Source organism: Macrobrachium rosenbergii, chromosome 27 (genome assembly GCF_040412425.1).
Source record: "Macrobrachium rosenbergii isolate ZJJX-2024 chromosome 27, ASM4041242v1, whole genome shotgun sequence".
In the NCBI taxonomy this organism is placed as follows: domain Eukaryota; kingdom Metazoa; phylum Arthropoda; class Malacostraca; order Decapoda; family Palaemonidae; genus Macrobrachium; species Macrobrachium rosenbergii.
Window position 1 is genome coordinate 16,296,829 of NC_089767.1, and position 26,648 is coordinate 16,323,476.

At 37.1% G+C, this 26,648-nt stretch overlaps 1 protein-coding gene across 2 annotated transcripts; it reads left to right on the forward strand.

Moving 5' to 3' along the window:
• Positions 1 to 2,301: 2,301 nt before the first annotated feature.
• Positions 2,302 to 25,226, forward strand: LOC136853435 (ionotropic receptor 21a-like). 2 transcript variants are annotated; one of them, XM_067129001.1, is made up of 13 exons: positions 2,302 to 2,413; positions 11,868 to 12,043; positions 17,297 to 17,407; positions 17,898 to 18,028; positions 18,459 to 18,566; positions 19,013 to 19,245; positions 20,290 to 20,421; positions 21,341 to 21,527; positions 22,070 to 22,306; positions 22,719 to 22,984; positions 23,302 to 23,439; positions 23,879 to 24,065; positions 24,714 to 25,226. In XM_067129001.1, exons 3-13 carry the CDS (start codon positions 17,320 to 17,322, stop codon positions 24,957 to 24,959), a joined length of 1,953 nt encoding a protein of 650 aa, XP_066985102.1. In that variant the 5' UTR covers positions 2,302 to 2,413; positions 11,868 to 12,043; positions 17,297 to 17,319; the 3' UTR covers positions 24,960 to 25,226. The 2 variants fall into 2 exon arrangements, with proteins under 2 accessions (XP_066985102.1, XP_066985103.1); XM_067129002.1 differs by lacking the exon at positions 2,302 to 2,413 and having other exon boundaries at positions 20,293 to 20,421.
• The last annotated feature ends 1,422 nt before the right edge of the window (positions 25,227 to 26,648 follow it).

Below are 26,648 nucleotides of genomic sequence, written 5' to 3' on the forward strand. Positions count from 1 at the left end.
ATCCATTATTTCTACATCCATATCATGATCGCTTTGCCTATGAAACATTTCATCATCATTATCCTTCCCATTCCTGAATGAACGTTTGAAATGACAGGTGTTGCATCATTACCAGCTGCAACATACTATCTTGGGTTCATTTCAGTAGGCAGCCAGGTATTACTGTGAACTTTTTGTAAAGCATCATGATCAGAATTTCAAGTTAAAAGGTTCCTTTAAAGCATCTATGATGCACTCGAGTATAACGCACAGATTTGTCACATTAGGTCATTGTAACAAAAGCAGTATGCGCAGTCAGTTAGACCGTGGTTCGCGATAGAAAAAAATGGCGATTTGTCTAACAGTATACGTTTCGTAAGTTTGAAGTTCTAGTGTATTCCTTTAATTGAAGTTCACTTGAAAATTACATCTAATTTTGGTTCTTATGGGGTTTTAGGATCAGAAGTCTCCATAAAATAGGTCCACTAGACTCAAACATGACTGAGAGTAATCTTCAGTTATAACATGTTTCAAAATTTCTATATGATGAACTTTACTTACCGGATGTGATTGCTTTCCTGTATCTAAATCAAATCTCCCAGGATTATTGTCCATTTCCTCTAAAGTTCTTCGGAAAAATATTTTATCTATTGCAGGTTGAAGTTTCAAGACACAATAGTCCAGACTCTATCGTTGGGGACTTGTAAAAGGAAAACTTTACTCTTCTAGGGAAGTGATATGGAAATAACGGCGTCATGTTGTAATTAAGACTTAACTGAAATCAGTTACTTGGGTATAGTAAAGAGAATGAGGTGAGCACAATTGACTCCCTGTGGGCTACATAACTGTTAATTCAGTAAATGTTTTTGATAAGTGCAAGAATTTTGTGAACACTCGGCTTAATCATCAAGTAATACGTATAAGGTCTCAGAGTAGTTTAGATTATCAATTCCATTCGGGAACAATTAATTCAAATCTAAACTATTTAACAAGTATCTACTTTACTTGCATTAACCATAAATCTAAATAGCCAATATCTTGAAAGTTAAACGTGTTACAGATTTAAGCGTCGTGAATTGCGGGTGTGTTTTTAAGCAACACATGTCTAAGAATTAGAAGCACATACATTCAGTTTTGTATTTTTCTAATTCATGCAGGCCACTAGGATCAACCCTGATGCATTTAGAGAGAAAAGAGTGGGTCTGTGTATTTTAGAGCTAAAATGGCTGTCTTTATAAAACAGAAGTTCTGTTTCCCACTAGGTGACGTCTGCAAGACTCCTCTTGGACAAGATAAGCTGTAAGAAATCTTTCGGATTTCTCTGAGCTATTGACGGGAATCAAATGTTATTTTAACGTTTGAAATGCACACCATAATTGCATTTCTTTTATTCATAAGCGTTATTGAACGTCTGCATAATTTGCCGATGAAAAATATAAATTTTTTTAAGAACTACTAATACAGGCTATAGGTATGCAGTAGATTTAGGTCGCAGTAGATTTACTCGGAATGTTTTCTGAGTAAATATTTCAAGTAAAAATATCAAATGAGCTTCAGGTGACTGAAAATTAAGCTTTCCAAGTTAACTTTGGTTTTGCTTTTTGGGCTGCATTATAGATAAATAGGTCACTGCATCCGTGAATGGTTGCAACATAGCAGAAACTGAAAATATGTAATTTAAACATCGTTTTTACTCCTAGTTTGGCCCATTTTTCTTGCATGAAATTCAGTCACTATTCACGTTGAAAATTTAAAGTTTTCAATGGAGACCGTGCTCATAATATGTCCCAAAGCTACGTAAACATAATTATTCATTATCTCTTCTGTGAGGTTAATGACTTTTTGAGATAAATGATGCAAATATTTCTCTAAGCTCAGCTTAGTACAGACATACAACACATGGACACTCGGCCATCGTCAAGATATCTCACTGACTAAAGTTGCCATGTGTTTTGCCAAGATTAAGATGGTTCCTACGTGAAACTGATAACAATGCTTTCAGTAACACAAACATGGAACGATTTAGAATATATTTGACTGTTCATTGTTCTAAGAGCTTTATCGATCATAGCTCACGTTATATAAATGTTTTAGCAAATGTTCAGATCATTATGAAACACTTATTAAATACTGTGCTATCTTATGCATGTGTCATCAAATATTCTTCCTTGAGGCAGGTTTCCGAAAGCCTTGAGTGTCCAATGTTGATATGGATGTAAATAAATTAGGAATACCTTTCTTAGAGCTATGCCTAATCAGTTTTCTATTATTCGAAATCACGCCGTTTTCTCTGCACGAAGACCGCCAAACGACAGTCCGAGACGGGGAGGCTAAGTGTTTGGTTGTTGTTGTTGTAATCGCATTTCCCTTGCTTACATTTTACACTTACGGTTTGTCTGCTATGATCACGTTACCAAAGCAGGTAACGGGTAAGGTACGTAGTGGTTATTCAACTGTCTGAGTTTGCAGCTTAAGTGGAGAGAAGATATAATGAAGTGATAATAGCCTATCCCAAGAAAATGTGTACCATTATTTTATAATTTAAGGCGTGTTTTGAGGTCCGGCAAACCTATGCTACGACATGGACCGGTCTTTAGAGGAACATGATCTAAAGTTGTAAAGGAAATGATAGCCAAAGTTGACAAATATAAACACTGTATCATCCAATGCATACCACAAATACGAAAGGCTATCAATGATAGAGGTGACAAATTGTGTACACTATATAATGTAAGGACGGGATTGAGTGACATGCTGGCTGGGTGTTGACGGGTTTATTGGTGGTTCCTTACAGAATGAATGTACAACTTACATGTTGTTTCAGATTTAGCTGGCTTTGTGCCAGCACGGTCTCTTGCTCCTAGAGCAGCCCGTAAATGAATGTACTGTTGTTGTTGTTTCAGATTTAGCTGGCCTTGTGCCAACACGGACTGTTGCTCCTAGAGCAACCCGTAAAATGAATGTACACAATCTTCGAAGTTGTTATTGGCTGGTGCGAGCCGCAAAGTAGCATCTGCACACAGACAGGCCAAAACAGAGGTAACGTTTCGGACATCTGTGTTTGTTGGCAGACAAACAGATGGTGATTGTGAGAGACATAATAAACGTACAGTGATAAGACATATATCAATGGAAAGGCCAGGAAATTCCACATATGGCCGATTGCATGAGATTCGAGGCAGATTAATGAATACAATGCAGTAGCATAATATATGTGGAATGGCGAGACGTTTGGCGTCTTCATAAACAGAAACATACATACAGTTTGATACAGAAGATTCGGTGGAACATTATGAGTACATGGTTAGAATGCTTGCATGGCAATGCAAGTAGTGAGTAATAAAAATCCACAATTATATAGTAAATATATTACTATGTAAAAAACCAAAGACTTTCGAACACCTGAACGGTGTTCCTCATCAGTGTTAACGTTAAAATGCAAAGTGAGGGTAGTTTTCTTATGAAATAGTTTTTAAAAATTGGGGACGGGGCGAGAAGATAACAACCCATCACGGAAGTGCTGGTTCGGGTGTTATGTAATACCAAATTCAACAGGCAGTTGCGCCAATCTCCTTGATCTTCGTACTTGCGATGTTGCATCTGCCTGCGCTGCATAGGTGCCATAGTCGGAACCATCTACAGGGACGTCGGCTATCTGGAGAGAGGGGGGAAGAGGAAGCAGAGCATCGGGGTTCACACGGTCAACGTCAGTTTCGAAATTAAAATGTTTAATGTAGTGTTTGGCAATAAACCAGTTGATGAAAGGGTCTTCATTAGTAAATGACTTATCTTCAAACGATATTCCCATGTTTATGGCAGCACCTTCAACTAATCTTCTCACGTGAGAATCGTCACTTTTAAAAATAGTTCGTGCACCACCCCAATTAATTTTGTGGTCTAAATTAAAACTATGAGCTACCAAAGCGCTCCCCTGTGCATGAAGATCATAGGCCCTTCTATGTTCCCTTAATCTTACATCCAGTCATTTGATTTGTGAAAATCACAAATCAAATGAATGTGCTAGCAACATCTTCAAGTGTAAAAATTGTGTAAAGAAAGGTCATAGTGATACTAAACATAAAACATATGATGACAATAAGTGCACAGTATATAAGGAATATGTGTCAAAGGTGAAAAATAATACTGATCATGGCTTTGACTAATAATCTTCTATGCAATTTAATAAGAAGAAAGCAAATTAAAAAAAAAAAAACTAAAAACTCTCCTATCCTGCGGGAGCTACGATACTGACGAGAAAACACTGAAAGACGATTATAAAATAAGAAGCACCTTATTTTGAAAACGTACAAGGGCCCGCCAGAGAGGGAATTATCCCTGTGGAGGGCTGTACATAAAACCAAACAAAGTGAAAGTAAATTCTAAACATTTGTTTAGACTGAATTTAGCGTGAGTTGTGGCCTTAACTTTCTTGACTCATGGCTTATATATACAGTATATATACAGTATATATTATATATATATATATATATATATATATATATATATATATATATATATATATATATATATATATATATATATATATATATGTGTGTGTGTGTGTGTGTGTGTGTGTGTGTGTGTGTGTGTGTGTGTGTAATTCTAATAGCCACAATGCCCTCTTAACTTCCCGAATTCTTCGCGCTTTTTTTGGATGGGCTTGTAACTACGAAGCCGTACATCCAGACGCAAGAAATTGAAGACTGTGATTGCCGATCGCGGGACACGAACCTTAACCACAAGGAGGTCACGTTGTGGTTAAGGCGACGCGGGTTCGTGTCCGGCGACCGGCAATCACAGTCTTCAATTTCTTGCGTCTGGATGCACGGCTTCGTAGTTACAAGCACATCCAAAAAAGCGCGAAGAATTCGAGAAGTTAAGAGGGCATTGTGGCTATTAGAATTACATATGTGTCTGGTAAAAGTGACCAGTAGATTCTACATATATATATATATATATATATATATATATATATATATATATATATATATATATATATATATATATATATATATATATATATATATATAAAGAACTCTCTCTCTCTCTCTCTCTCTCTCTCTCTCTCTCCTGACAGCCAGGATGCTTGACCCAAGCTTTGGTCAACAGACATATTCAATTCTTAATAAACATGCTCATGCTGTTCCATTCCTCGGCTGGTTATTGAACCAAAACACGGGTTCCTCTGTGAGCCGTAACGAAAAGAAATTCCTTTTATACGCCTAAGGGGAAAACAAATTTGAGAATTGATGTACGGTAGGAAGTTGAGCACTGTCATTTAAGTTTATTATAATTTTTTAAAATGGGGTCTTTTACCTCGAGGTAATGTTGAATAAGAGATTTAATTTCAGACTTTTCTTTAAACACAAACATGTACACAGAGAAAAATGGATCAGTCACCTCCAGTGGGTGTTGGGGTGTAGTTTCCTTCAGTGTTCAAAGGCAGTCATATTTTAAGAATGATTTTTTTTTTTTGTAGAACTGAATTTAGTTGATTATTTCCAACCCCTCTACCATAATTATTTCAAAATGGCGTGTTTTAAATGCCCAAGACCTGAGTTCAATCCCACGTGTGGCAGGTGTATACATTATTGGTCCTTTTACACAAAATATTCATTGTGCATGTCGACTTAAGCAGTGACTTATATACCTGAAAATTTTATTCGAATATTGTGGATTACAGCCAGGTTACAAAAATCCATAGGGCTAGCAACCTCATTCCAAATTGAAGAGAATGCAGGATAGACCCATATGCCGTTTTTAGTCAGTAACTATTAGCCAATGTTTATTGTATATTAGCCTAATATCCCAATGCAAACAATGTTGCATTTCAATATTTGTAACAAATAACTTGTCTAAACTGGAATTCCCTAACCATCTAACTGTTTCTCATTAAACAAAATTGATCAAATTCACACACTAGAACTTCGTCATATTCTTTGTTTTATTTTTAAACATCAATATAGGGAATGGGAATGCAAGTCCCATACCCAGCCATTTGGTGACAACAATATCAACACTTCATTTGATATATAGGGTGTATTTCCTCATAAGAAGGGATCCACTACCCTTCCTACGGAACTCCTTGGTCCCGCAGATACTATATCTGTACCCAAAACCATTAGCATTTATGATGACTATTTGTTTTAAAAGACGGTTGTTTTACAACGGTAGAAAGTAAAAGTTCAATTAGAAGGATTTGGAATTCTCAGAACAAGCACTCGAGCTTTAATCGGAAAATTTGCGAAAGGTTAAGGAGGTTCTTCCACGTGTAACTGCAATACAAGGCCCACCAACCTTTCTAGAAACTTCCAGGAGTTAGCTCTTGTACGAAGTTCCGAAAATTTTGTAGTCTCGAATTCCGATAAGATTTCCAGTTGGTATCTGGTTACAGGATAAAGTAACTTTCTGTTGAAGTGTGAAGGTTTTTTACGAATTTCATTGTTCTTCAAAAGTAAATCTAGCTTGCAACACGCGGTAGCCGGCTTTTTTTGTTGAAGCACCGATGATGCACACACACACATATATTTTATATATATATATATATATATATATATATATATATATATATATATACATATATATATATATATGTGTGTGTGTGTGTGTATATATCATATATATATATATATATATATATATATATATATATATATATATATATATATATATATATATATATATATATATATATATATATATATATATATATATATATATATATATATATATGTATATATTCCACACCTATCAATGTTGGCATGGTTTTTGTTGAGGATATGATACAAGCATGTAGCATTTTGCATAACTTTTGTAAGAGCACGAGATACTTATAGGTGGTACGAAGATGTGCTACTTCAAGCACCAATGATAAACCTGTTTGAAGGAAATGTACCGAGAGGAAGCATGTCGCTTCTTCTGCAAGAGATCAGTTTGCAGTATAATGTAAAGAGTATAAACTTAAAAAATCAATAAAAAGTGTAGATAACTACGATTTTTTTTTTTTTTTAGTTTTTATCAGAATTGCAGATAATTTCAAGTAGTCCCTCCCAACACTTTTTCTTTACCATTTTTTCATAATCATCTGCTCTCATGGCCCACATGTTTGGACGTTTCTCAACTTCATCAAAGAAAATGTCGGTGCCCAAGTGGCTAGTCTCCATTTTGACGTGTGGCGCAGGCAAATCCGCGCTGTCCATGTGAACAGACACTAGCAAACAGGTGTATCTCAAACTGCGCGGCTGCTAGGGGAAACTCAGACCGCGTGGATGCCGCGGCGGTTAACAAATCCGCGTGGTTGTGCGCGTACACCCCTGTGCTCTGCTACTGACTGAGCATCAGCGCGAATGCAACTGCCGTATGTGAACAGGAATGGTTCAGCTACAGAATAACCTTCGTATCAGATGATGTCGACAGCCACATCTAGCTGAGAAACATGCAACAGAATGTCAAAATCAGGATCGGCCAATATAGCAATAGGGAACCTTTTCCCACCAGGGATGGATACATGCATTAGACATTCACCAAACTGACGCTCGGTAGCACCCAAAAAGGTAGTGACATCATAGCGTGCAGAAGGCATTCTCATACGCCTCCTAAGCTTCTCAGCAACTCTCGTGGACAGATAACTTCTCCGACTCCCCGTATCTAGAAGGCACCTAACATTGCGAGAGATGTTAACACCATGAAATTTTATAGACAACACAGGAGGCAGAAAAGGTTAGTAACAAGTCTTCAGGTGTTGAACGTTTAAACACTTGATTTGTCGATGTCCCACCATTACTGTTGTTAGGGCATAGTGCCGAAATGTGAGCATATGATTTGCAAACAATACATTGAAAACTAAGTTTATTGACCTTACCAGGACAAGAGGTTGAATCGTTTGCTACTAGTGCACTTTGTGCATAAGCCAAGTGAAGAGCACCTCCTTTGACGGTCAACAGATTTCTCACATTTGGTACATTTGATCATGCTATGTCCAACTCCACTACAAAACTTGCATTGTTTGATATTAAAATTGTTAACTTTACAGTTTACATTGTTACTCATAGGGCTAATACCCTTGGGAACAGTTTTAGATTGAGCAGTGAGGGTGAAATTTTTTAGTGTTGATGGGGGATTTGATTTCAGAAGCATTTGAATCTTTCCGGAACTTGTTTATATTTCGATTTACCACTTTGTCCTTCATAGGACTGACTTTCCTTTCAACATTAGCATTACTTTTGGGATTTGACGTTCGACTGAATGTCTTAATACTGTCTCTATAGTGATCAAACAGATCCACAATAGAGGGATAGTTGTTGATTAACTCTTGTAAACAGGTCTACGTTATACTGTTTCATCTCATGCACAATGGCTCTACACTCATTAATGAAAGTAAAAACACCCTCGAATGAGACATCAAATTTTGGTGAGATTCCATCAGTTGTTTGAAACTTTCATCTATAATATAAGGAATGTCTAAAAATTCCTCTTTCAGCAAAGTGAGGGCTACTGTATAATTATCATCACATGCGGACAGGTGAGAAATGACTGAATGCGTAGCCAGATAGAAAACTACGCAAATATGCAAGTTTGTTAGAATCAGACAATGTTCCACAAGCATCAACGCAGTTGTTAGATTGTATCCAAAAGTTTTTAAACGCTAATTTGTTAGCTGATTTGCCAACAAATTCCTTGCAGGCCAGTTTAGGCAACTTAACAATCATGACAGGCTTGCTCGGGCTAACATTTGTTTGAGGTTGTGTCTGCAAACTCTTGAACTGTTGGTTCAACTCATCTAATTTACCTAGAACTAGATCATGATAATCCACCTGCTGAGTTATTTCACATTAGTTTACTAGGATCGTCTTCATCAGCATCATAACCGACAAACAGATCCAAAATTTGTTTATTTACTACATTAATCTGCTGAAGATATTCTCGAGTTGATTGACTGCGGCGCAAAAAGCTGATTTTCAATTCATCTTCTGCAAGGGCTTCAAATTTCCCCAAGGCAACAGTGATGCAGGACTTTAACCTGCCCGCCTTTTGATGAGGGGAGTAAGAAGATCAGTGTGCTCATTTTGACAAAAAAACTTAACTCTCAAAAGGCATTTACAAAAGTTATAATATGATACATGAGAAACTCTAACCCATGAAGAAATTAATACTCACGAAGGGCCTGATTATTTGCTATCTTACAGCTAGAAGTCCTGACCTTAACTAACTTGAATTTTGCACTTAAAATTCAACTTAAAAGATTTGTCTAAAAGTATGTCGTCTACAAGGGTTGCATAACCAAAAACAATGATGGTAATGTAGCAAATACATACAGAAGCGTGCGGAGTTGATGTGTTACTTTTACAGTAAGTTGTTTATGAGTGAGCTTCTGAGCAGATTTTGTTTGTCTTAGTGTACTGCGAGTTAGGATGGTTAGTGTATTTGTGATTTATTTCTGTTTTCACCTGGAAATGTGAGTATGTGAACAATGCTGAAATCTGATTGGTTCCTTTGTTCTACGTTCACGAGTTACGCTAAGTGGAATATTGGAATTCATGCATTGCTTGAAAAAACTGTCTTTTCATAGTCATTATTCCTTTGATGTAGACGTAACTTTTTCCTTGTAAAATTAAGCGGATTCATTTGTTTATAATGAGCTTCAAACTTGTGACATTCATTTTTATAACACTTTAATTAAAAGGTACTGGAACCCCTTATATCCTACAATTATGTGGGACCAAAGTGGGAACCAAACCTTACAGGTTGGTGATAGTACAAAACAAATGTACTACTGTACCGGCAAGGATGTATTCCAACATCATGATAACCTACTTATGAAAGTTCTGATTATGATTAAGGTAAGGTTTATTGAATGTGTGGTCGTATGGCATTGTTACAATAAAACATAATCATATTCTGAAGTTGAAAAGATAATTTTCCATATTTTAGAGTTTGTTTTGAATGTTAGGCCACTATCTTTACAACCAAGCCAGACCTAGTTTTATAATGGGCCGTTTTTGAGTCCTTCAGTTATGTATACCGTAGGAAACAGGTTTGTGGTTGTGTGGAAATACAAAATAGTGAAATACAAGTATATATTCAAACATTCCCCATGATACTTGTGCAAGTTCTGTTATGCGATCAAGGTAAGATTTACTGAAGGTTTTTAAAAAAAAAACATAATGCACAAGATCGGTAAGGATATGGTTATGGCGGTCCAGTAACTTTGATACTTAGCCTAGTGTTTAGTAATGAAATGAACCTCAGAAACTTTCAGGGCATACATTAAAACCTTGGAAATAATATTTTCAGCTTCAGAATACAATTATGGTTTGAAATAAAACTGTACCCTTACTGGTGAGAGTTGATTTCTGTGGGACTGAAGACACTTGAAATGCTCAGAAGGGAGTGGAAGATTAGCTTAGGCAAATGAGCGGAAGCACTGGGACATATGAGGTCATTCAGCACTGAAACAGAAATTGACAATATGAAGGTTTTGAAAGGATGTAACAGGAGGAAAACCTTGCAGTTGCACTACAAATCAATTGTTAGGAGAGGGTTGGAAGAAAGAGAATATAAATGGAGGAACAGGAAAAGTTATGAAAAGGTTGCAGCTAGGGGGTTGAAGGGACATTGCAAAGAACCTTATGCAATGCCTAGAGTGCACCACATGAGGTGCACCGACGGCACTACCCCCTATGGAGAACTAGACCAAGAAACTCTAATGTTAGTATAAGATAATCTAGGTGAAAACATAGGGGCAAAAGCCTATTGGCCATAAGTAGATTTTCAGGAGGCTAAATAGTCTTCGCTAACACCTGGATATAGCCTATCAGTAAGATAAGGGCTAGGCTACTGGCAAATATTCAAATATACCAGCATATAGCCCAGCTCATATCCTAGTGGTAGGCTATATCCAGGTGTTAGCAGAGGCTATTTAGCTTCCTGAAAATCTGCTTTTGGTCACTAGGCTTTTGTCATTGTTATCATCTAGATTATCTTGTACTGACATTAGAGTTTCTTAGTCTAGGTTCTCTGTAGGGGGTAGTGCCGTCAGTGCACCGTCATTGCCAATTAACATTTCAGCACTGAATGGCCTCCTAGGTCCCAGCACTTAGCCTTCAACCTAAATTCCATATTCTATTATATTCTTATAATCTAGGTTCCATATGGAGCCATGCTGATAGTAGCCAGCATTGTGTTACTGTCCATTACCTGGGAACTGGAATGAAAAGGCCAGTGGGACAGGAAACCCATTTCCCATACCTATCCAGAGAGGAAGGTAATGGACATTAATGAGGACAGAAAACTTAGTCACTAAGGAAGGCTGGAGAGTTACACCATAGGAACTAAGATAATTTAGGTCAAGGGTTAAGTTTAAAACATTGTTTCAAGTTCAGTTTGTAAGAGGTGCAAAATAACGAGCAGGTGGACAAGTACTGCTGGTTTATTGGAAAAGCAGGTCGCCTTATAAAGCGGCGTGCGGACGCCATACAAAGGCATACAATAGGATACAGGTGACCCGAGGTCAATTGTTCTCAATGTGACACAGGACAGGTAAAGATACAAATGACATGAAAAGTAAATTACAAGAATTGACAAAACAATGTTCTGACACATGCACAATGAAAATAGGCATAAATAAATCAGTAATAGATACGTATTTACATAGATAAAAATGTGGCTATTTAGCGTGACCTAGGCTTGTGGGAAAGGCACCGCAGAAAACCCGTTGAGCAGGGACTTTACATGTAGGCATATGAGTGTGTGCATGTTTTGTACAAATCGATACCAAAATAAACTGCAATTTTCTGTTTCTTTTCTACAGCCCACAGTCGGCAGTCATATACATTCTCCCGAGTAATTTCCATAATATTGAAACTGAAGCTATTACGCTATTATTCCAGGGTAGCATACATGGATGGAAGATGCTTCGTAGCCCACCACGAACGCCGACGGAAACGCAAAACTGTACTTGGCTGGCGAGGACGTGGTAGCAAGCACGTCAGCCTGGGCCATACCCCATGACGCCGCGGCCCCGTTTCAGCTACAGATCAACTTTTTGATGATGGCTGCTATTGAGGTACCTGAATAATTTTTTCTTAGGATCATACGTCATGGCTCTATTTTTACATCTATTTACACGTGCATTTACATATAAAATAGAGGCTTGTTTTAATGTGCCGCCTAGTGATTATATATATTGATTATATATATATATATATATATTATATATATATATATATATATATATATATATATATATATATATATATATATATATATATATATATATATATATATATATATAGAGAGAGAGAGAGAGAGAGAGAGAGAGAGAGAGAGAGAGAGAAATTCTCGAATAAGATATTGTAGAGTAAATTGAGGACTAAATTAAGAAGTGTTCTCTAAAGATTGTGAAGTTCCGTTTCTTCAGAGTTATTTTTTTGGGTGGCAGAATTTCAGTACAGAGTTTGGAAGAGGAGGGGTAGGATGAAAAATATGGGTGAGAAGAAGAAAAGAGACAGAAGAGAGAAAATTAATGTCATGATAATGAATTGAGTTGTTCTTGTGAAGGCTCTATTTTGAAAACTATGGAGATGTGTTCAGAACTTACCAGCTACGATCTGTCAAATAACATTTGTAGCTGAACAAAAGAAGTAAAACAGATATTGCTGGCTTCATTATTCACACCCCTTCAACATGAAATTGGCAGACGAAGACTCATAAAGGAGTAAGAATGCAAAAGAGAAACGTGGCGATTATTCAACCCTTCCGGGATTATCACTGTCACTGAACGTGCAAACTGTCAGTAATCTTCTAATCAATGTCTTCCCGTGTCTCGTAACCTCGACATAACAACTCCAGCTTCTTCGCACATGCTTCCCAGCCCCTTCTGAATTGACCAGTGACAAATCAGGGTAACGATTACGTAAACCAATAGAAACAGCTCTTATGTAGTGAGATCACATCTAACTCTTAATTAAACGGGTCCAGCGTTATTTCTCTCCATTGCAAGGCAGACTGCCTGAGAAGAAAGTCACTTTTGCCTCCCACTCTGGGAAAAGGACGGAGACTTTTGCTCTGATACTGGTAACTGGTGAGTACTGTAATGCGGTTGCCTAACACGCTTTGTTAGTGGAATCCTTCATACGTATACCACACGCTCGCATACACACACACACACACACACACACAAAGGAAACTGTACGTTTCCTCACAAATTGCCCTTTTCTTCACAGTTGCTATTTACTAAATATCAAGAAAATACAATCAAGCATACGAACGATAGGACGTAAGCTAAAAAAAATGTGGAAAAATAAAAAAAAAATCATTATTTACAATGGAGATGAAAATGGAAAAATCACCAAGATCGTCAGTGGGTTTAAGATTACCACATCGAGGTTCGGCCGATTTTCAAAAATAAAGGGGATGCTTATATGAAAGGAATTATATGTATATGTGTGTCTGTGGTTTTGGTACCTAGGTACGTACTAACATCTACAGATAAGCAAAAGTAACAAATGTGTGAATATCTCATTTCTCATTTTTTTATGAAGCCAATTCCCACTTTTATCAACAGAACTGCTTTTGAAGATCTAGCTAACAGTTACATATTGGTAGAAGAGATCCGGTTCAATGAATAATTGTAAGTCTCTTGTCTAATGATTCAATTTGAGCAGCATGATTTGAAAGGCCAAAACGTCAAATTCTTTCATCTGATACACGAGAGGATTTTTCATACAACAGAACAGATACTTTTGCGAATGGTTATTTCTGATATTCAGATGACATTTTAAATCATCATTGATGATTCGAAAAGAAAATGGGACGTGGTTAACTGTCAAATCATAACACAAAAACTAACTGCGATGATCAACTATAGACCAATATCGGTAAACTGAATCCTTCTTCAAGGATAAAGAGGTTCTTGACCCTTGTTCATTAATCCCCTACAGACTGAATGACCTTCATTACGCTGAGATACCTAAGTTACGATCCGAGAACTTTGAAGAATAAATATCACGAAAGTTCTTCATGGATCCGTCTTTCCAGTGGATTAACCCTTACTTATGTCCAGTGATCTATTAGATTTCCATGTAAATTTCTCAGAAGATAAGCTGTGTAATAATGCTCATAGATACTCATTTATAAGAACAATCATGTTGACAGCAAAAGATTGATTAAGTTGCTCAAGTGAGAATTTTTACCTCACATTATTTCATGCAACTTCTGCCACGACAATATTGCTTGCAACTGGAAAAATGGGCCTCTCAAACCTTGTATTAGTTTTCGGGTTATCCTTGATAAAGTTATCTTAAAAGCTTTCTGCGTATAAGATGACGCAGCTCTGACTTTTCTTTAAGTCTGTCGTAGGGTTTCTACTTTTGGTTTTTTCCATAGATGTTAGTGTGATCATTGTCCTCAGGATTTGACACAGAGCCATGTCAGTTATCCCATTTTTATTGTACACAGCTTCACGCTCTTAGCACAGTGTGCGGAGATCCAATTTCAACTTTCTTGATCAGTCCTTTATAATAATTGCCTTCATAAAGTAACATTCTCCTTCTGCCTTTATACTTCCCGCGAAATTTTACCTGGCTTTTTTATAGAGTGGTAGGTTTGTTATCCTTTAAGTAGAGATGCCTATTACCAAAACATCTCTCTCGCATTGGCCAGTTGTTCAACATAAAAAGATATCTTGTATGTATGACTACTTCAGTGCAAATCATGTAGAATATTCACAACTGATATAATTTTTTTTTATATAAATCATTTCCATTTTCTTTTATTCTCATCATAACGCTAACTGACCCTGTGGGTCCCAGTGCTTGGCTTTATGCTTAAATCACATGTTCCATTCCATTCCTTTAAGTCATACATTTACACTGAACCTCAGCTAAGATTCTAGCGTAGGGCCAAATTTCCGAAGGCCCCCCCCCACAAAAAAACGAATAAATCAACTGGAAAAGCTCAAATTTTTACTGTTGGTCTATATAAAATTATTTCAATAATTCTTCTTTGGAGGAAATAAAATGCACAGTACATCAACATTATCCATAAGAAAACCTAAGGAACAATACAAGTCCATTTTAACTCTATTGTTGTCTGAGAGGAACCCAGGAGAATCTACAAAATCCCTTTCACTCTATTCAGGAATCGAACATCATGGAAGAACGTCGCACATACAAACTCCTTATGCTTGAAGCTCGAACTCGCCTCATACAGCAATGGGGAAGCGGGATGTCTGCCAAAGAGATCGCGCGGGAGAGTGGGACGAGTGTCTCGACTGTTTACAGATGGATCCATCGGTGGCGAACGGAGGGCAGCGTTCTCACCAAACCCAGATCAGGCAGAACCCGGAAGAATCCTCAGACGCCAGTTACAATGATTAACAATAAGTCTGCTCGGACAAATGGGACTAGAAGTAACCCTGTTTTCCCACCTGGACAGTCAGATTCATGTTTGGAAATTCAGACCTACCCTAGAGAACATCTCTCCCGCGCATTTAGAACGGAGAGACTGATCTTTGCCATTTACCACATTAGTCTAGGACCCGAGTTCTGGGAAAGAGTGATATTCAGTGCAGAAATGTACTTTAAAAGATCTGGAAAAGGTAGTTGCCTCTTTAATAATCATCCCAGTCGATGCAGCCACGTGGTAACCTCACAGGTTGAAAAAGATTTCGATTTAGCAGTATGGGGATGGATGTGGGCATACGGGGCAGGGGAATTGCAACAAATTGGGTCAATGTTAACTCCAAAAACATTTATCTCTCTCCTAAGAACAAATTTACTTCCATTTGTGATCCAAAATGGATTTACACCAGCTAATCCTGCAATATTGGTACACAACAATAACAAACTGTACAAAGATTGGGAAGTACTTGACTGGCTCAGTCGTTATCCGCAGATCAGGGTAATCCAGTGGCCTAACTTGGGAAGTGATATTCACCCAATGACAGACTTATGGCCGTACTTAAACCAACAGATTCATGTCAATTCGTCCGCTGAAAAGGGAAATGAATTCGAAATAGTACAAAATGCATGGCGCTCATCAAGTGGGGTGAACCATTTTTGCAAAAAGTTAGTTGAAACTATTCCATATCGACTTGGGAGAATCATTGATAGAAATGGATAGCTTGGCATGTGCGTTTGTGTTTGTTTTTCATGAATTTGATCCTTCATCACAACAGAAACACAAATATATGCTTTTAAGACAGGTAAATATGTTTGTAGTTTAACAAGAGGTATTCTTACTTGTATGAGAATTCACTCTGTTCATCAAAATACACTTTAGCTCTCTCAATTCAAGGACACTGTCTTTTCTTATATGAAGTTTTATCGTACTTTATTTTCTAGGCGATACGGTACAAAAAACAATAACTAATTACCACCTGAAGGAGTAAATGATGCCAAAAAAGGTCATGAGTTGTTTCGCTTCGTATCATCATTAAGTACTTCGTAGTGAGACCAAAACCAATTATGCTATAACAACTAAGACGAACTCGGTCTTCATGAGTGATGTTTGTCATTCACTATTAATGTCTTGTTCATCAAAAGTAGAAACAATTCGTACAGTAATTGTTTTATGTAGTGATTTTGCTTCCTGTTCATAGAGTAATTAGCTTTTCTATCTACCTTTCCTTTTATTGTTAAAATGCCACCATTGTCGCATATAATAACAGCATTTTCTTGTGACAGTTCTGCAAAAGTATCTATACCCAGTAATTGTATCATTAGAAAAATAAAAGATTTACTGAGATTGTCATTTATTGCACCTGTTTTTACTTTCTGATGTAAACATTTTACCATAAAAATGGAAATTTACACTTATAATTAATCAAGGGAATTATTTATTGTATAGTAAAAATTATTGCCAGATATGAATAAATGAATCTTGTCAATGCAACACTGTATAATATATTATGCAGAAATGCTATCCGGATTAGTTGCTTACTACAGTACATCAACAAAGGGCATTAGTCATTGCAGAGGATTCAACAGAGCATGATGATAAGTAAACATTAACAGAATTGTCAGATGACGAAACATCTAAAAGAAAAAGATTAAAAAATGAGTCCTATAAATCACAATGAGTGTCACAAACTGTACAGGATAAAATTGTATGGATCACGAAGCTTTATTACCAGATTTCTAAGGTTGCATTTCCCCCTGAGCTACGAGTTCCTTCTCTCTCTCTCTGCTACGCACCTCACTGTACAAATAATGAAATTGTATTTTTATACTAGTCCTTTCTAATTTAATAAAATTCCAAAATGAGGAAGATGCTGGTATTTTTTTTTTTTTATTTTATATCTTTTATATTGTCGCAGGCTGCTATTGTTAAATCCCCCAGATGACTCTGAGGGCCTTCCTGATTGTGGTTTTCAGCCTGAATTATGTCTTCAGCAACGCGGGTAAAACATTTAGCCGTTTTACTAACAGTAAGTCTGTACCAAGAGCATTTAAATTCAGAGCTGAATATTACCGATATTAAGTTGTTTTAAGTTTTGGAAAGAAAATGCTGTAATGTCATCAAGTGGTCTATAAGTCAATTTGAATTTCTGAAACAACCATGTTGTAAATAAGGAAGTTGCTTTATACCCTTTTATATTGACAAAAATGACTTACCGTCTTCGCTACCCAACATAGTACTTTTAATTTACTTGAAATCGTGTACTAATTCTTATATACGAAGTCAGGATTCCAAAACTGAAAGACACTATTTTTTATTTAAAACTTTGTTCTTGACATTTGATAACAGATACAGCTATACAAACATGCACTGTGTGCCAAAACTTTGCAAACTCTACTCAAACCACGAACTTTCTTAGAACCAGTGACTTGTAATCAGAAATTTGTATAGCTGTCTCATAAACCATGTAATGGAGATGAATTTGTTAAACACATTTCAAAATTCTGGTGATTTCCAAGAGACCACAGAGACTCTGCTCAAAGATGGCGCTGCAGTCATCCAAGCCGTACTGACAACGTCCCCGAGACATTCCAACGCTCTTCTGTTCATAGTCCAAGAGAAGGAAGCAGAGTCTCTCGCTGTTATGCAGGTGGGTAAGAGAGGTCTCTTCGTTGTAGTTTTCCTTTTAGTCAAATTCCGTTTTGTCATAGCAACTTGTGGGTATTCCTAGTTATCGAAATATGGTTGTACCTCCTCAAGAAGCTCGGAGCTGCTTGCATGGTTTGAGGGTTCTTTGATTGATCATATTTTAGCTTCTGCTGAGTAATTCCTATCAGATTATGATAAAGCGCAATAATTTCTTTTAAAAAATGCAATCCCTACATGATGGTTCTCAAACAAGTAGACCATTTTAAAACAATTGCCAAAAATTACTGAGATTTAAATGAAAATCGGTGACATCCAATGTCTTCATAAAAGCCTTAAAATTCATTACTGTACAATATAACAGCAATCTTGTAGATAATTGCCAAAAATGCTCCTTTTTATTATTATTGTTTTAGCAGTGTGAATTTCCGCAGGTGTTACTTCGCCAAGAATTGTCCTGGGGATACGGAGTGTTTAAGGTCTCAAGACAGGCCAATTCTACACAGGACGACTTTTTTGGATTAATACGGCATGCAAAAAAGGTGATTATAATTTTGAAAGTTACGCTTTTAATTTTCTATGGAGTTTGCAACTTTCCTGTCGTAATTATATCTTTACTCAGTTTTCACTGTCTAGACCAAAGGCCTAGGCTCGAATCTTGCCCGGGGTAGATGCACTTTTCAATTATAATTCCCCTTGCGTGTATAATATTCCAAAGGTATAGTAATTTCGATATTAAATGATATTTGTGACTTGGTCATTGTCATTATGAAAATATCACGCATAAATTTGTGACATATATATATATATATATATATATATATATATATATATATATATATATATATATATATATATATATATATATATATATATATATATATATATATATATATACATATATATAATATATATGTATGTATGTATGTGTATATATATGTATATATATGTATAGGTGTGGTGTCCTTAAAATGCTCTTTGTCCCCAGTTTCGCCAGCTGTCATGGAACATCATGGTTGTGGTTGTGAGTGAAGACCCAAAATTCATCAAGGCTTTCGCGGACCATTCGCTCCAAGGGCGACTGCTGGTGTGGTCTTCGAGGCTTCTCTTGGTAACAGGTCTCCCTCTGTCATCCCTTCAGTCTCTCCTGAAGGAGCACTGGACTTTTTCCATGATGAACGCAATAGTCATCAACGCTGAGATGACTCTTCGCGATATAAGGTTAAGTAATAATAATAATAATAATAATAATAATAATAATAATAATAATAATAATAATAATAATACTTATTCATTTCATCTTCACCAAGGAAGTGCCTTTTTACATCTTACGAACAATGCTCACTCTTTCTAACCTTAACTCGACTGTACTTCCTCCTCCCCCTCCTGGGCTTTCACCCCTCCCCCCACACCGCCTCCTGATACATATTTGTCTTACACTTGATGCCCTGGGTAAAACCCTGTGGCAAACGTTTCCTTACCTTTATTAACAATTACTTTATAGAGTATGAATAATGGGTTCATGATTTTACTTCCCTTCTAATAGCCCTAATAATCTAATTAGCATATACTCTGTAATTCTGCATCCATTGATTTTACTATCATTAAGCTCCTTATCAAAATCCCTTTCAGTTTTCCATTTACACTTTCATTCCTTAACTTACTGCGACCTATATTTTTCTCACATTTCATTTCGTCTTAACTTAGGTTTCAGAATCATGGTACCTTTTCTTTCTGACTCCTGGTAACCTAACATTATTTAAATGATCTCTTAACAAGTTCAAAATTAATCCATGATAAAAAAAAACTTTTAACGAGCCATAAAAAACTATGTATAAGTGTATTCAACGCTGCAACAAATTTGCATTAATAATTTACTAAAATCAATAAGTAAAAAATGCGCAGAAGTTTCTTCGGCGCAATCGAGTTTTCTGTACATCGTATAATCAAGGCCACCGAAAATAGATCACTCGTTCGGTGGTCTGGGTATAATGCTGTATGAGCCACGGCCCATGAAACTTTAACCACGGGCCGGTGGTGGTCTGGGTATATCTTTGCCAGATGCACGATTTTGACTAACGTTAACCTTAAATGAAATAAAAACTACTGAGGCTAGAGGGCTGCAATTTGGTATGCTTGATGATTGGAGGGTGGATGATCAACATAACAATTTGCAATCCTTTAGCCTCAGTAGTTTTTAAGATCTGAGGGCGGACGGACAGACAAAGCCGGCACGATGGTTTTACAGAAAACTAAAATTGTTAGCAGGTGGAACATCTATAACTGCCTGCCCTACAGCACTTCCGGAGCAGTTGTCGTTCGTATTGCTTCGTGGACAAACAAGAGAGGATTGACTCCATTTGGGAACATTAATTTGTTTCCAGAAAAGTACTCCAAGTAAGTCTACTCTAGTTGTTGAATATATTAAATGTGAAAAAAGTACTTATATTTCACCCTTTGCAAATACGATTTTGAAGATTTTTGTCAATCAGGTAATCATAATTTTTTAGCGCTAGTTCCTGTCCTAAATTCGTAAACTCTGGGTTACTTTGTTGCCTTTAAATATCTCCAACTATTCGTGATTTTCCTGTACCTTGGCTTCATTTTATCTCATTACCTCAAGCATTCATAAGGAAATGCAGATTATCTCATAGTTGTCAAGTAACAAACGCTACCGCTGACAGTTTGACGATTTTTGCTGATTTCCTGACAGTGTGATTTTGAAGCTGGGTAGTGCTTTAAATTTAGTTCAAATACTCAGAGGACCAGTGATACAACTCTCCCGAATTCCAGGGAGATCTTTTAATGTTAATAATAATAATGATGATGATAATAACAATACAAAAGAAGGCAATAACGTTCAACTTAGTACTGGCAAAATTGGTTAATACCAATCATATTAATGCTAATGATATGATAATAGTAACGAATGGCTTTATGTGGCAACAAATAAGCTAATGATAAAAATTAACATTGCCTCAAATTTATTGTTGCCATTATTTCTTCTCATGAAATTGCTTGCCTATCTTCGTAAGCATATATATATATATATATATATATATATATATATATATATATATATATATATATATATATATATATAAGGTATAGATAGGTGAACGGGTAGCCAGGAAAATTATATGCGAAATATTTTTAAGTATACAAGGGTCTCATGTTAGTAAGACCATATTAAGAATGCTTTTATGAATGAGGAATATGTAACAGCGAAGCCAGATTACACAGTAATTCTGAAACGCTGTACCGTCATCATCTGCCAAATCCCTCGAAAGCACTCTAATAATGAAATAAATTCCAGCTTCCACGGAGCAACCGTAAACATCACGGCCCTGACCTACGCCCCTTATTGGACTACCATAAAGACTGACAACCCAGACGGAACAGTTACTGAGACTTACAAAGGGACTGACGCCATGCTTCTCAAAGCCATAGCGGGAGCCCTCAACTTCAAGGTTTACAACATTCCGACTAAAAACTGGGATGAGGTAAGAACACATGACAGAGCAGAGTTTCATACATGCTTGCAAGCGCGCACACATTCAGTCAGGTGCCTGATTCACCAAATTCTTGAAGGAATGTTTAATCACACATTTCAATATATTATTAGTCACACCATGCAAATATAACACGTACTGTACAACATTTTTGCAAGTGGATTGCCATGTCAGCTCCTTTATAAAATCGCTTTCATCCTGTTAGATACAGGTAAGTCAAGTAATTTAAGTATTTGGACAGTTATTTTGTCACTTGGAAGAGAAGTGTAACTAAGCGCTGACCGTCTAAAAAGCGAATAGGTTACGAGGTGCTCTAGGCAAACCTGGAAAAGAAATATCTCTCCTCATTAGTGAGTAAAAAAGGGTTAAAAAGAGTAAAGGTGAGAGAAGACAGGCATTTCGACGTGACTTCCCTCGCTAAGGAATATCACATCACTCAAAATTAAGTAGACACAGTAAGTGAACAAATACTATTTTTGATAAGAAATCAAGTAGACAAATTAACTGAGAACTATCTTATTTTCCCTCCTCAGGTTGCCCAGAGAGTGACGGAGAGAGCCTCCTTCATCGCCCCCGTGGAACATTTCGTGTTCCCCCAACGCATGGACCGCTACGATTACTCTTACGCATATGAATTCGCTTCCATGGCCTTCTGCGCCTCCAAGCCCAAGCTAAGCCCCAAATGGGAAGCACTTTATTACCCGCTGGCAGATGCTGTCTGGCTGGCCGTTTTGGTTGTGTTGCTCATTGTACCTGTTATGTTGTTTGCGGTAAGATCGTGGAAAACAGCTCTTCATTTCAGATATAAATGATCATGTTTCGCATTTTTAGTAACCTTTATTTTTACCACGTTGTATACCGCATTACAATGACTTTTCATGCCAACAATTTTATTATTTCCAGTGATCAATCACTGAACTGGTTTGTTGTAGAGACATTTTGGTTGAAATGTAGGCCTATAGCAAATTCCGTGTCATTATTCGCAAGTTAGTTCAATATCAAGTCGAAATCTGTTGGTATACTTGAAAGCAGAGATCACTAGCATCTCAGGTTTTCGTATTTCATTAATTGGTAACCATTTTTAAACTAGATAATTAGTAGCTACATTTAAACTAAATAAATAAAATGTATCGTGAACCAGTCGAAAGGAGGAGGTGAAGCATTTAAATCTTTGCTTTCCAGCTAAACCGCATCAGCCATTCTCTCCATCAAGCCAAGAGGATCAGGACTGGCTTCGTGGCAGAGGTGATAGTGGGCACCCTTTTATCCCAGCCCCTCTCCAAATGGTTGCCCATGACCGCTTCTGTACGTGTCCTGATGACTACTTGGCTCGTCTTTGCGTTCATCATCGGGACAGTCTACAGGGGAAACCTCACTGCATCCCTAACCTTGCCCAAGTACCCACCTAGGGCTGAAACCATAGGGGACCTAATCAAAACTGTGGACAGGTTTGTTTATTTTTGCGGTGGACAGGTTATCTATGCGGGCATACTAAAGTATCGTGATTATGTTAAGTAACGAAGGAAATAATTATGATATCACGATCCGACTTCATTGCCAGTTTCGGCAATATAACCATTCCATATTTGTCATCATGCTGTAATAAATTCACATTTTTCCAGCTGTACTAAAGACGAAAAATTAATAACCTATAAATCGTTAACGAATGTTTCACACGTTACCATCACAGAAACATTTCTTTCGATGTTGTATTTTTGTATCCAATTATATACGTTTGGATACTATATATCCAATTTTCTTTCAGCGTAATCTCTCCCCCATACGGAGGAGAATTCCGAGCATTTTTTCTACAGTCAGATTCTGTGGAATTCCAGACTCTTGCTCGATTAATGGATGTGGGGCCTACAGTCATGGAAGGACTCCAAAGAGCGGCCGACAATAAGTAAGTTTTTTGGGAGTCTAATTTTTCTTTTCCTCCAATAAAATCGAAGACATCTGTTAAAAGTAAGGATGCCTGTCAAATTCTTTATAAAAACCACAGGGCCAGGCGTAAAAGATGTTCCGGACTTAACTGTAACAGTATCATTTGCTGGGTTGTGACAGTCTCCACATGGCGGTATTTTGATATCCTGTCGATGTCACTTTTTGACCTTTGCTAGGTGATCGGCTTGATTTCCTTATGCTGCAGTGATTCATGATCTTGATTTGCCTTTGCGTGAACGAATGTGCAATTTTATTTTTATATTCCGTTTACTTGAATTGTCTGTAAGTCTATTTCAATTTCACCAAACAAATTGTGACTTATTTGTCATCGAAAATACTTGTCGGTTTCATGAGTCATTGGCAGGGAAAAGCTTTTAATTAAATTCCCTTCTTCACAGTGAAGCCTACCTGGACGCGAGGCGATATATCGAACTAAATATTGCCCAGTACTTCACCAGAGCAGACGGAAGCACGAAGTTGTACGTTGGAAGGGAGAACGTTATGCCTGGGCTTGCTGCCTGGCCCATTCCCTATGACGCCCCGTTCAGATCCCAGTTAGACAGGCTCATGGTGGCTGTTCTTGAGGTAAAAAGACTGCATATCTAAAATATGCGTGTGTGTGTGAAAAATATTCTTATGAACTAGTGAAGAGTGCTCTCGCAGGACAGTAGAGATTACATTGCAAATCATTGTCCCATGTTATAGAAGAATGCTAATGTAATAAAGACTTTAATGAAGGAAAATATTCCAGCTCCCAAATAGGCTTGATTCCTGCCCTTTAGTTACCTCAACTTAAAAAAAAAAAAAAAAGTTGTAGACCATGCTATGGGATTGTGGGTCGTGTTAAGGGGCGAGAGTATGTAAAAAGAAATAAAGCTTATAATATATGGAGGCCATGTTGACCTTTTCTGTTTTATGTAACCAGAGGTAAGGCCTTTCAAGGTGAATTGTCGATGCAGTATACAGTGAGTTAGGAGGGTTGAAAGATTCAGAAATACAGCGGAAGGGTGAAAAAGTTAGCATAGGAGACAAAATGGAGCTGAATGTTTAGAACTGGTTTGTTTGCTTGTAAAGAATGAAAGAGGGTGGTTTGAAGGGAAGTACGTATAAACTGGAAGTGTTGGGAGGAGAGAAAGACAATTGACAAAAAAGGTTGGTTAGACGAGGTGTAACCCAGAACTCACTGAGTGAACAATTGAGTAAAGTCACTGTGAATCACCTGTTTTCCCACAGGGAGGACTGTATGAAAAATGGGGAGTTGACACACTAAACGAAGCCAGGCTTGAGAGTCAAAGGAGGCAGAAGCAGCTCCAGGTGCAACAGGCAGCAGAGGAGAAGTTGCCTACTGACGACGAAGAGCAGATTATACGATCTCTCACCATCACTCACTTGCAAGGACCTTTCTTGCTCCTCATTCTCGGCTTGGCTATGGCTGCTTTCTCTCTGGTTGGGGAAATTGTTGCTCAGAATCATGCATAATATAATTACATTGAATAATATTTAAGATCTTGTCCTCGAAGCGTAAACTGGAGGCGTTTTGCTTCACTAAACTTCAGTTTCACAGTGAAATGGGCTACTTTTCATATAGCAGATGAGATGTACAGAAATGTTCTTCTGTATTTCGTAATGGAAGAAATAAAGTGGGGTTTTAAGTTTGTATTGCATAAGCTCTAACTGATAAATGCATCAGTTCAGAATAGTTTGATATAAACAATCAGTCGACCATAATAAAACTACTGAACAGTACTAGAACTTTGTTTTATAGCCATACCACCACAAAATCTATTTCAGGTTCCTTGTGAATTTAAAATAAGATAGGATCATCTCTTCATTTTTCAGCATGTGTTATTAACAATGGAACGAAAACATACCAAAAGCAAGCTAACTGATGACTAACCTTCAACTCAAATCAGTTATTTTTTGTTTAAATATTGCTGAGATTCAGATTCTTCTCCCTACCCCCGTTTTCCTCGAATCTTCAAAGACGAATATTTTTTGCTTCTGGTGTGATTAGGTCCCTCTCTTTTCCTTGCCCCCACCTGTTACTATGGAACTATTTTACTGACTCTTCATCCAAAACTGAGGAGACAAAATTTCTTGTTTACGTCTCTTTGTATTACTATATCCAACACTGAGATCATCCAGTTAATCTTGAAATATATCCGCTAATTCGAAACTGCATGAAGCATCACTCAACTTAGAACCCATTATTTCTACAGCCATATCATGATCGCTTCGCCTGTAAAACGTTTCATCATCATTATCCTTTCCATTCCCGAAAGAACGTTTGAAATGACAGGCGTTGCATCATTACCAGCTGCCTTGGGCTCATTTCAGTAGGCAGCCAGATGTTATTGGGAACTTTTTGCAAAGCGTCTTGACCAGAATTTCATGTTAAAAGGTTCTTTCATAGCCTATATGATGCACTCGGGTATAACGCACAGATTTGTCACATTAGTTCATTGTAATAAAAGCTGTATGTGCAGTTAGTTAGACCGTGGTTCATGATAAAAAAAAATGGTGATTTGTCTAATGAAATACGTTCTTAAGTTTGAAGTTCCAGTGTATTCCCTTACTACTGAAGTTCACTTGACAATTACATCTAATTTTGGTTCTTAGGGGTTTTAGATTAAGAAGTCTCCATAAAACAGGTCCACTAGCCTCAAACATGAAAGAGTAATCTTCAGTTATAACATGTTGCAAAATTTCTATATGCTAAACTTTACTTACCGGGCCTGATATAATTAACTTTCGTTTTCCACGTGTTGGCTGTTGATTTTGGTTTGCTTCGACTTTTTTTATTCTATGCCCGTTTTCAATATAAGATTCCTGTATTGACTATTAACGATTTTATTTATATTATGTTTGTATAAAAAGCAGCTGTTCTCAATGAAAACACTAGCAGCCTTTGGCTGAAAGGCAAGAAAATTGGTTAGATCAATCTCCCCCTATCGGTAGCTATGTTATTTTGCTGCGCTAGTATACGGAAAGTAAGCCCCTCCTGTCTACGTTAGAGTTCATTAGTACTTAAGTTATTAAAGTGGGACATAAATATAAACTGGGAAAATAAGTGTCGTTAAAGTGGCGTATACAGCAAATGTAACCTGGGAAAATAAGTGTCGTTAAAGTGGCGTATACGGCAAATGTAACCTGGGAAGATAAGTGTCG

Excerpts from the sequence above, each read along its gene's own strand:
- LOC136853435 (XM_067129001.1), top strand. The coding sequence starts at position 17,320 with ATGACTCTGAGGGCCTTCCTGATTGTGGTTTTCAGCCTGAATTATGTC. Across the intron at positions 22,307-22,718 it reads TACCTGTTATGTTGTTTGCG|CTAAACCGCATCAGCCATTC; the intron begins GTAAGATCGTGG and ends TTTGCTTTCCAG. Across the intron at positions 24,066-24,713 it reads TCATGGTGGCTGTTCTTGAG|GGAGGACTGTATGAAAAATG; the intron begins GTAAAAAGACTG and ends GTTTTCCCACAG.